Source organism: Ischnura elegans, chromosome 6, assembly GCF_921293095.1.
Source record: "Ischnura elegans chromosome 6, ioIscEleg1.1, whole genome shotgun sequence".
Classification (NCBI taxonomy): Eukaryota; Metazoa; Arthropoda; class Insecta; order Odonata; family Coenagrionidae; genus Ischnura; species Ischnura elegans.
Window position 1 is genome coordinate 38,679,277 of NC_060251.1, and position 12,467 is coordinate 38,691,743.

Sequence of the window (12,467 nt, forward strand, 5' to 3'; positions counted from 1 at the left end):
GGACAATTTTGTTTTTTTTTTGTGAACTTCCATCCGGCTAATGCATTTGTCTTCCCCTCGCTTATCATTCTCTCCTCCTAGGGGACTGCATGCAGGAGGCCAAATTCTATCCCACAGAAGGATGATTTCTGTTGCCTCTTCGGTCTTATTTTAATCGGCTCTCAAAAATGTCCATGTCACGGTGATGGGACTCTTTTCCAATATTTTGCAGTATTATGTTCATAATTGCTAGGAATAAATTTCTGCTAAAACAGTACATTATACATCATATCCTCGTGAAAATTGGACTAATTTGTCCGTCAGCGACACGAGTGGCGAACTTAGTTAACTCGCTGTGGATGACAAGTTATCTAGGGACCGACTTGAGGGTCCTCTTTCGTAATATTCGTGCTCTCATCCGTTGCGTCTATCGTCGTCCCGTCGACCTCGAATCTCCCACCTTCTCTGCTCCGTTCTCCTTTATTTATTTATCCTACCCGAGTTCCTCCAGCTGTTCCCTTTTCCTAGCCTCCAACACCAATCACTTCCGTATTTTTCTTCCTTCCTGATCGTCGCTCTACTTCCCTTTGTATTCGCGTGCGAAATCCTTTTCTGTAGTAGAACGCATCCCTTCTGCTTTAGTGTTCTTTTTGTGACCTATCACTCGCTGGAAACTTACGCTATCATCTTGACATTTGCGGGGCACGTTTGTAAACGAAATCCTGGTCAATATTTTCTTGTATGTTAAAATTGGAAATTTTGCCTTGGTATTTACTCCGGGGTAATTTTTTACATTTGAGGTACATGAAATTATTTGAAAATGAATTAGGCTTTGTGCAGTAAAATTTTGAAGATGATACTGTAATTTTTAAGTGAATAATATATCATGAAAAAGTTTTACTCGTAATACTTTACTCTTTACTCTGTACCCGTTTTTTATAATTTCTGGGTATAATTCGGTTTGCACATAGTTCAAGCATTTTATAGTTTGTGGCATAATTTTTCGTGCTATCGTAAAAATTGAATGAGGGCGCTTTTCTGTGAACCTTATTGTTTGATATTTTTCGATTGTGTCAAAAAATTTGGTTGAAAAATATCTTTCAAATTCTTTCCAATTATTTCAATTATCGATATTTCGAATCATCAGTTTGGTGGAGCGCTGCAGAATTTATATTTTGCCTTTTCAACTACCGTTATTGATCTACCCAATGACCCTGGCTAGAATTTACTAATTTACATAGAAGCATAGCTATGTATATATGTATGATTTAACACTTTCCCGGCGAACAACTTTTGAAAAATATGTATATATGGTCACCCGCCAAGGTGTCCGCAGGTTTAGTGAGCATCTGCCATCTCCTATTGAGATTTTTTTCTCTACGAATTGCGAAAGATGTCTCTCTTTCCATTTTCAGAATACCCTTAAAACGTAACTGACCTGGAAATCGATTTACTATATTTGCAGCTTTAGAGAGTACAAACTGTACGTATTCTATGATTCTCACCGTTGCAGGGGCATTATGGCGAATATATATATGTAACTAATGGTTAGTTTTATTGAGAAATAGATATTTTATAATTAGGGATAGCAAAGTCTGATAATATCTGTAGTTGATGAGTGAGTACAAAACGCTTCTAAAGGTCCAAAAATGTCATCAGAATCTTTCTGGAACAATTGATATTCAGACGAAAAAGATTCTGCGAGTATGGGCGTTTCAGAAAAAATGGTGCGTTATCTTAATGAAGCTCTCGTTTTCGTTCTGTGACAGCGTCGTGGCTTTGTTTTTCGTTTTGATTTGGGGGTTTCAAATAATTAAGTTTTCGCTGAGTTATACATTCGTAGTGTTAATGGAAGTCCTACAGTACATGCGTTTTTACTGATATTTTTTGGTATGAAGATTTCCGTGGAGCTAATATTGAATGTTAATTCTGATTCACGAGATTTTTACCGCGTTCATGCTTGTCTGGGGCAATGTTTGGGTGAAAATTTCCACTGACCTCCTGAAACCCAATGCGTAGGTCTGAAAGAGCGTGCTATTCAGAAAACTCCTAAAACTATAGAGTCGTCCTGAGTACCTTATATGCAGAGATATGCATTCTATTCTTTAGAACACTTAGTTTGAACTCGTATCCTGCCCTCTTTCTTGTGGGATGGGTCTATAATTTCTAGTATGTGAGGAGGGAGATCAGTTTCAATTTTAAGTTATCTCAGAGTATTCATAGGACACATTTCCTAATTGTCTAAGTATGAAACGTCAGTGTATTTGATAAACCTAAGATCCGGCTAGTGTTTATAATATTTTCTATAGTCATACCTATGTATTATTTATATTTTGTTAATCAGAATTACATCTCACGAGTAGATATTTTTGCAAGAAGAAGACGTTTTTTGGAGCATTTCGCTACTTTATTGATACGAAAATAATTTATTTTCCTATGAATAAGTCCTATAAGTTTACAGTTAATAGAAATTGTAAGCAAATTACAAGCCTAATTACGGTAGAAATTCTTTTTGTGCCATCGTCTTCAAGTAGGTAGTCATGATGTTTAACCAAAAATTATTATGCAGAGATAAAATCGCATTTATTTGCATACGATTCATAAAGAGACAGTATGAAGGCAATTTTAAATGGCTTACGTCGGTAGCTAGAAAATATTCTTTTTAACTTCTGATATATTGTGGGCAAACAGGGGCTAACGCTATAAGAAGGTGTTAATTATTTTATAACTTCAGGTAATGGTTAGTTTAGCTTGTTTGTTATGATCAAATATACTCATTGAAATACCTTTAGGAAATACAAATATTGTATCTCTCTTCTCTGTTAAAAAATGTAGGGCACAGGTATGAAAATGTCACCGACCCTTCAATGCGGTATATCCTATCGAATGCTTGAGAAATAGTTGTTTGGAACGGTAAACGGCTAGTTACTTTTCCGCTCCTACGTCTGTATTCCACAAAGTACGTTCGCCTTTGACTTGATTGCGTGCCTAGTTTTGAATCTGGATCACAGTGGATGGTGTTTTTCACTTGGAGTGCCCGGAGACTGAAATCCATGTACGGGCGTATAAGTGGAAAATAAACGATCTGGCTACAAATGTTCCGACTCATTTGGTTGCGAAAGGGCGCTGCCGGTGGAAACGGCCGATCTGCGCGCAGAACCTGCATTCCAAACGAGGCTGTAGCAGATGGTTTGACCAAATGCAGGAATTAGCTCTTGGCCTTGGAGAGGTGAAAGAGGATCCGAGTTTTTTCTATGCATAGCTGTCAGGGAGATTAGAATTTAGGGAGAGGCTGTAAGCTTTTGGAAACTTTAAAGAGGGTACATATACGCAAAAGAGAATCCTCAAGTCTGCCTAAAAATATGTTGTAACTCACCGCGCATTTAAATGGGTTTACAGAAGTCGCCACTTGCGTCGCTGACGGACAAATTGATCCGAGTTTCACGGGGATATAAGGTATATTTATGTGTATTAACCGAAATTTCTTCACATGGTTATGTGGTCTATCAAATTCATAACTTTTCAGTGCTACTTCTCGCAATTACAAGCATTATACTGCAAAATACTGGAAAAAAAAGTGAATCGCATTGCACTCATCAAAGCGCCACGGACATTTTTGAAAGCCGATTAAAATGCGATCGAAGCGGCAGCAGAAATCTATGGGATGGACTTGAACCTCCTATAATCAGTCCGCTTGGGTGCATAACTCCTGCTTCACTGTTTTTTTTCTTCATGGCGTATTATTTGTTTGAAACTTGGTAGCATTCATTACTCGTTGAGGAAGAAGCTGCCTTGGGTTTTGAAGTGTTTTGAACATCCTTTCCGGACTTCTTGTGACCCGTGTTAGATTCGGTCTACGGAAATGATTTTTCCTCCGCAGAGTTTTTTCGCTTCAAACCATTATGTACTAATGTTGTTTCTAAATAATATCTTATGTGTATACGTTTTCAGCTCTATTCTGGAAAAATTTATGCTTCGCGTTCTCTTGTGTTGTAAAGTTTAATGGTGGAATGGGTAGCTGCCATAATAGTTATGATTGAGTCGCAAATTGTCACAATTTTTAGAATGAGAGGTCTTGAAATTTAGTGTCCCTCATAATCAACTCTAGGATAGAAAAGGTTAAAGTGTACTTGCAGTTGAAAATGCGTAGGTTCTCCGCTGGTTTGTCTGCGGCTATCTCCTAAGTTGTGTTATTTTGCAATTTTCAGGGTATAATACATGCAGCCAGTAACTATAAAAGGGTTTATCACTCCTGCTTGTTCGGTCCTGATATTTCTCTTTTTCGACCATTTTAAAAGGAGTTTTTATGCCAAGCTCAAGATTTGCTGAGATGACTTCCCTTTATTGCATTGGAATTTATGGTAGAATTCATTTGGGCAGAAACTTTGGAGCTTATGTTGCGTTGGGCGTTAGGTGATAGAATGGATGAAAATTGTCGTAGAAAAATTGAAAAATGCCCTCAAGTATTCATTAACTGTGCTTTGTTTTAGGTGATCCACGTAAAGATTTTGGAGAAGACTTTTAGAAGAGCAACAACAGAGCATGCTTGTTTGTTTGTAATTTTTGACTTAAGCTTATAATTTATTCTCTTGAGGATCATCTCATTTTTATGATGTGATAATTTTAAGAAAGTATTTATTTTATTACCTTCATGGATATCGAAACTGTGGTGCATGAATTTGAGACCCAATATGATTCCCACCGTGACATTTACCAAAAAAATATGAGGAAATCTTGCGGGTACAGGGAGAGCAAAAAGATGCTGTTGGCCAATAAAATGAGGAAAATCTAGTGGAAGTGTTTTAGGCGAGTAGGAAAAACTAATCTCTTCCATTTATCGAGGAGAACTTTGCCATCGAAAATCTTTCGTTATTTTAATGTATATTGCCTTTGGCAACATAAATTAAAATGACAATATTATTAGGTTATAAAAATATTTATTTATAAATTAGTCTTGCCTACTTCTTTATTTGTAGACATTGAAACTGTAATATGCATTACTATGTAAAACTTTTCGGATAATGCTATTTTTGAGGAATGTACCATTAAAATTCACTTTTTCCTTGAGTTCTAATTTTTTGGTGTCGTGGTCATTTCGTTAGTCATTCGCTACCGAGATTGTATCACTTTTTCACTATTATATTTCACCTGTAGTATAGCCGGGATCCTGGTAATGGTATGTCGACTTGGTTCTGGTGACAGTCGGATGTAATGGTCCCTCACCTTGTTGCATAAGCTTCCGTCAGATTCATCTGCATTGAGGCTAATAGTATCTACCTAATGTATGCTTTGAGGGAATATGTAGGCTACGGCATTTACCAACGGTGTCTGACTTAGCAAGTAGGTGATGAACGGGTCATCACGATCGAATTTCAAGGCTGTGGGGATACTTGACGGCTGTCTTTTTCTTGGGTGTCTGTTCTTCAAAGTCCTCCCCATGATTTTAAGGCAGAAATAATTGTTGATTCTCGTGAGTGCGTAACTATTTATTTAGACTCATCTTCATCTGGAAATTTGTTTGTGACCTTTTAATAAAGTTATTGAGGCGCTCATTAATTTTAACTTAAATTTCGTTATCAATAAGACGTAATTATTGTGTAGCATTGCTCCTATTTTTAAATAAAAATAACCGCTGGACTGCTTTGAAGTATTGTATTATAAGTTAAATCCTAGAATTGAATTTTTTCTCACTGTCGCCTGTACTAAATATTGACCTAATTTTTTGCCAAAAATTTAAAATGATTCTCATACGCACATCCATTTGAAATTTTTAACTAGATAGCAGCCTCTGTTTTCTGGTCATTTTTAATCGATTGATCTTTTTTGATAAGTAAAGTAGGCGTTAATAATTGGATACGATGTAATTTATGGTGAGAAACAACAAGTTTGCTTTCATCAGACTTTTATTTTCACCCGTATCATATCTCTTCAGTGTTTATTTTACATGAGGTCTATTGCAATGAAAATGTGCCAAACATTCGGACTAAATGGGAAACAGTCGTTAGTGGTATCTCTGGCTAAAATGTGTCAGTTATCTTGTCGCAACCGGCGTTATTTTTATATGCGTGATGAATGAATATTTATCCTTACATCAACTCTTGTTTTGAAATAACTTACTGTAAAAAAGGTAGATATCTAACAATATTGTTTTGTTATTATATTCAAATTTCATTATTTTAATCGCATCGAAATATCTGGTCCTGTGCCACACTGATGCATAGTATGTTAAAAAAATAAATTCAGATATTGGTTTGTTTAGGGTAGAGCTCACCTCATAGTAAGCCGTTGGAACGCGAATATCTCGCATTTAGGGTAAGGGGCCAACTCCTCTCCCTGGGGCACAGCTTTGTTTGAGGTGTCTGAAAACCCCAAGTGGGAATTAAACGACGGACCCTTAGGTTGGTAGCCGTTTGCTCTATTTACTTGTCCACAACTTCCTTCTATGGCGTGTTTAGCTGTCGTAAAATTAGCAATGAACCGTTTACTATTCTAGTCGACATTTGACCCCTGCTGGTGTAATTTTATTACTTAAATAATGGCAGCAATTTAGTGCGCACTAATATATCAAATCTTATGTAGGTACTACTTGTCATAATGAATCACGCCGTATGACTGACTAAACAGTTGTAATTGGTCAGTACTGCATTTTATCAGTGGTATAGTTTTTATTTCGATTTGAACAGTTGATCCAGACGGAAGACGCTAGCTAATATAAGGCGTGTCGTCATATTTTACTTAGTTTTGGGTGATTGCGGTAGCAAACCTTGGAAATCGTTCGTTAGATGCGCAATTTTTAATTCACGTAATAGCCTCAGAATTTTTGTGTCACTGCTGGCATGAAATCACTTCCTTGGTTACTTTCTCCTGGAAAAAATCGGTGGTCGAGAAAACAATGAAACCTAGTCAGTGAGAGTGATCTTTTTTGTGTTGGACTCGCGCCCAGCGTAAGTTAGCAAAAATTTCAGGAAGGAATAAATTTTGACGGTCGAAACATCGATAGCAAATCTTAAATATAAGTGAGTTTATTGTATAGCTACAGAGATGTCTCCATTGCGGGTTGAGCAGATTTCTTAATGCATGCTTGCACGTATTCAATCTTAAGCGGGGCTCAATATCACGAGAATAATTAATAATTTATTCTAAGTACCTACACCTGTGTTTGTACTTGAAGCAGTGGCGTAACTAGGACTATGCTTTGGGGGGGGGGGAGTGGGATAGGCGGCGATCCCCCACCCCTGTTGGGGAAAAGTTTTGAAAAATAACATGCCTGGAAATACATTTCAAGTCATTTTCGCACTAAAACTTTAAGCAGACGCAGTTATTAAATGTCAAAACTAGACAATAGTTTTAATTTTTTTTTAATTTCTCTGAGGCTTTTGGGAGGGATCTATCCCCCCCGTAGTTACGCCACTGACTTGAGGAGTTCTCGATGGGACTGAGGTAATGACCGTTTTTCGGAGGCTAGAGTCAAAATTTGTCCTCATTTCTGTCGATATTACCTCCGCCCCATATCAATAAGTGGCCATTTTCTTAGCCTCTCAGTTATTGTTTTCTCTCTAATAATAGCTAAAAACATGTGTATTCTACAAATAGACTTACCAGTGGAGTCCATTTGTAGTGTCATTCATAAAAAGTGGGATCTTCTTATACCAAGGTGTTTTTTGCTTCCTTTACTCGATGAGTGAGTGAATACTTAGGCGTTAAGCAATACTTGGAAGTAGTATCCTTAGTCAGTGATAACACGAAGACCTTTTTTGTTGATGAGCTATTTTGCTACTTTTATTGCTACTTGTACTGGCGTTATGCGAAAATATTGAAAGTTAACAGCGACCAGGTATGTTTTTGCTAATTTGCTTTATTTAGATTGATGAGCTTGATTCTCTTGACATTATTTTGGATCGTTTCCTGTAGCAACTTAAAAATAAAATTGTAGAATATTTGTATCAATTTTGATGCGTTAATATGAATCTTCGAAAGTAAGTATGTCAATCATTCGCAGGATGAAGTATTTGAGCTCCTCGGAGAAAAATATATGTTCTACCGAAGCAATCTTGGTTGTCCAAACGCCGATTTAGGACTCAACTGTTTATCTACTGTATTGAAAATTGCGATGAGTACACGCGTTTCTTTGAGCGGATGTTTGGGAAGCCAAGCCGACTGCTACATTTGCTCCACTTCGATCACATGATCGCACTGTGAGGGTTGTTTTTGTGGCGGAGGAAGAGTGGATAGGTATCCGTTCTAGAATGCCGTTGGAGGAAACTTCGAAAAGAGATTCGGGTCTTCTCCCAAGAAAGGATTGCCCTGGATGCGGTCAAGTGACTGCCAAGTAAGGGTATGTTGGTGTGGGCCTAGTTTTAAGGGTTTGAAATGAGTTTTTTAGAGAAAGCTAGAGTCAGTATGGGTCTGTTGTGGCGAAAGTCTGAAACATTTCCACATTGGAATAAGGGATTGAAGATTGCTCAGCTATAGGAGATTTTAGCGTTACTTAGCGATTTTAGAGGATGAAAAATTATTAAGTTTCTTTCATATTTGATACTACTTTAAAAAAATAGGAAAACCATGCATATTATGTATCGAAATAAGTATTTTACTCGTTACATGAGTTCAAGCATTTATTTTTCAATGTGCACTAAACAAGTTGACTTCGATTGGTACTTACTTTCTGATTAATCGAAGAATAATTGTTAGGCGTATTTTTATTGCTATTGATGCTACGTTTTGAAGCACCGTGTATCAGTTATTTTCGAACGGCATTTGTATTCTAGCTGGAATTTATTTCTAACGCAATTTTCGCTCAAACATCACCTTGAAATTTACTTAAATGAAGTTTTCTTTAAAAGATATAGAATGGAAAAAAAAAACTATTTCTCAAAACATTAGTCGGTGGAACACTTAACAATGAATATATTCGGAAATTTTACGAAGATGACATTGACTCCGTCCTGCAGAAACCACAAAAATTCCGTACGGGAAAAGCATTCTTTTTAAATTTTGTGTGCTCTTGCGGTTGCCTCCGTATAGGCACGCCACTTTGGTAGGTAGCCTGCGATCATTGCCCGCTGAATATCCTTGAAATTAATTTCTAGCTAGCACTTGAGTTAAAGAGTTAATAGTAAAATAAATATGCCTTAATTGCTGTTGGAATGGGTATTTAGACCCTCGGAATGTTTACAGCATATTCATAAGTCAACCTATTCCTTCGTAATTTTTAGAATCGCCGTCCTCTGCTTGTTTTTACTCCCTATTGCTTTAGTAGTGGACGCTGTTGGAATAAAATCACTGGTCACACTCGCACCGTCGGTAATGTTGTACAATCAGTCCGTTCTCTCTCTTTGGTGTAATTTACATTCGGTAGTGTGTTATAGTTTTCCCTAAGATCCGATAGCCATAGATATCTAGGGTAGGTAGGATTTTATCGCTATTCAATGGTTTTTCTGCCTATCCAAGAGCTTGGATTCATTCAATATTAATTACGGAAGTAGCTCGATGCTTCAGGCATTTTAAAAATTTATAATTGAACTGCATTTTGAGGCATTTCGTATGATTCCTGTACACATACAAATGGAGCTCGATATAAATGACCAATTTTTTTCCTGAGCTGTCTAATGATTTCTGACCCCGAAGTTCTTTATTGACATCCCATTGTCGGAGGACGCGTGATCGTGTTGGATTGTAAAATTTATGCCTTAGTACTTTTTTTAAAATTTTGTGCTGAAAAAGTTTTTCGTAAAACATGCCCTTCCATTAATATTGATCGATTCTAATTTTAGAAATCGCCGTAATGTTTATTCTATTGCGAATTCTTTGCGCTCAAATCTGGAATTCCATCTCACAAAAATTGGTTGTTTCTTTTGACGATAACTAATGTTCATTTAATTAAATTTTGTCTCGATACACTGCTGTGTTTATAATTCTAGTGGACACCGGTGAGTACACATTTTTTTGAAGTACACTTATGGTTTTTGAAACTTATTGTTACAATACCAAAGATTAACAAGTGGAACTTACTTAATTCACTTTTATTTCTCTTCTGGAAAAGTTATGGAAAAAAATCCATAGTTCTTGCCACCAAAAATCAGCCGAAGCAATATTGATTAATTTTTTGACATCCAATGGTAATTTATTGTTCGATCGAAAAATTTTCACAGTATAAAAAAATAAGTGCTCTAGGAAACGTTTGTTTACGTTCCTAAAAATGAGAGGTATACTTATCAATCTTTCATAAATGAAGGTATTAGAAGCGAAGGAGTATAAATGCAATCTCTATAATTTTGGGTACACATATATTTATCAAATGTACATATATACGTGTACAAATGTACATTTCATACGTGCATATATTTATTGTAACGTAAGACGATTAATTTTCATAACCTTTTTTATTTACTTCAATTCTCTCCACAATACTCCACAAAAACCCTCCTTTTTCACATCTCTCTCAACAATCCCCTCTTCCAAACAAACCCTTCACAACCAAAATAACAACTTCAAAAAAATCAGACGTTACATTATCAATGATTCACTTGTATCCCAGATGATGCAGATAATGGCTGCTGGGGTACACAATATTGTAGTGGCAATGGTATTTAAGTGAATCGTTGATAAATATTGGTATGTAGATCCAGTGATTCATTTGTTTCATATTTTACGTAAAACATCCCCTTCCTTTTATATTCATTCATTATAATAGTAGTTATCGCCTACATATATACTTAAATATTCAAATGTATACTTATCAGTTATTCACTTTCATGCCTTTAACACAACAATATTGTGTACTCCCACCCACCAATATCTGCATCTACCTACAAAATCATTAGAATAGCACATATACCTACCCGTTGGCTTCTAGGATTCTCAATTATAAATAATATTCATTTTTTTGTAATCAACGCAGTTCGGTCGCGAAAATATTTTCCCACTAATTTATTTGTCAACAGTTAGGTCAAGGGTAGTTGAGATTTTTATCTCGCAGTTGGTCGTAAATCACTTTGAGAGACCCTTTTAGGCGTTCGGTATTCACCTCATTTAAATATATATTGGGATTAGCCACGGTGATAACTTTTACGGAGTCACCCGCAATGCACAAATTGTGCGAAAATTCCACAGAGAAAAAAAATCATACGCCTAAAACAGGATTCGAACCCGGATCCCCCGGTCTCCCACAGAGGGGAAAGACGCCTCGGTAGCTTAACTGGCTGTAGCACTCGAACTGAACTTGGGGGATCCGGGTTCGAATCTTGGTGGAGGCGAACGATTTTTTTTCCTCCATGAAATTTTCGGTATTCACCTGTTGCTGAATAATCCTTTAGCATCACCGGGGCATCTGCAGAATCCCACGGTGGGCAGCAGGAGAAATACCATCAACACCATCTTCGCCAGTCCCGGCTTCCTATTCCGTCTTCCCTCCACTGTATCCATGTCGAGGGGATGTGCGCTTCCTATTTCGATGGAACGAGCCGGTCGGGAGCGGGAATGGATGACTAGAAGACGGGGAGTCAAGACTTGGGAGATCCCTCGGGCCCGCTTCGATCTTCCCGGGCCGTTGTAGAGGACTTGGCGAGGAACGGTCGAGCTCTGGCCCGCCTTGACGCCGGCCCGCGGGAGTAGTCACTTTCCTCGCCTTAGAAATCGAGGTCACACTCCCCCTCCCCTCTTTCAGTCTCCTCCCCCTCCTCCCCTTCCTCCTTATCCTTTCGTTTTCTCCACCCCACCTGTCTCTGCCACACCGCCAATTGTCTTCCTTGGTTCGAGACGGCGGGCGATCACCGGTGTCCCTCAAAAATTGTTATCCTCGAACCAGAGGCTACCTGGAGCTCCTTACGCTTCTTCTTAGCTTACAGTGGTGTGGTCGAAGGTGTGGAACATGCTCTCATACCAAGGATGTTTTTATTTTTGCCGCGTGTATTTAGTGGGAGAACTGGTCCCACTACTACCCTGAATGTGTGAAAATTCACAATCGTGTAGCTTACTATGGTATTTGGAGTAGGCGACCGGCAGTTAAGGTCATTTTATTACTCATTGCACCATGAGGGAGGGCCTGAGAAGGGAGGGTGGAGAGAAACCCGGCGTCGGCATTAGGGTGGAGTGCTGCACTTGAAAAACTCTACACAAAAACTCAAGTAGGAATCGGGCAGCCTCTGAAAAATATTTGCCGCCGCCGGGATTTGAACCCGGACCACCTGGAATGGGAAGATGGCACTCTATCCAGCCAAGCGGCCCGATCCCCCCGTGTGCTTTGGTGAGCTTTATCTTCATTTATCCAAACCAGTCTTCGGATTGAATCACTGAGGGAGGGATTTGGTGGCATCTGGATGGCCCAGTGGGTAATTGCTTGAATAGTTCTAAGTTAACTTGTGTGAGAAGGCATTGAATACCGCCAGCAAAGAAAAATCCGGTAGCGAAGTGGTCCAGGGAAAGAAACGCCCCCTCCCCCATGCTCGTAATATGAAATTTTGAAACGTGCAGAGAAGCTGTGAAATAGG

The 12,467-nt window shown here is 38.2% G+C and overlaps 1 protein-coding gene across 1 annotated transcript in view; it reads right to left on the minus strand.

Moving 5' to 3' along the window:
* Positions 1 to 11,574, minus strand: part of LOC124160461 (phospholipase B1, membrane-associated-like) — a 50,780-nt gene extending 39,206 nt beyond the window's left edge. The window contains exon 1 of the mRNA XM_046536313.1: positions 11,273 to 11,574. Coding sequence (XP_046392269.1) covers positions 11,273 to 11,403 — 131 coding nt within the window. The 5' untranslated portion in view covers positions 11,404 to 11,574. The remainder of the gene's footprint in view (positions 1 to 11,272) is intronic.
* Between the last annotated feature and the right edge of the window lie 893 nt (positions 11,575 to 12,467).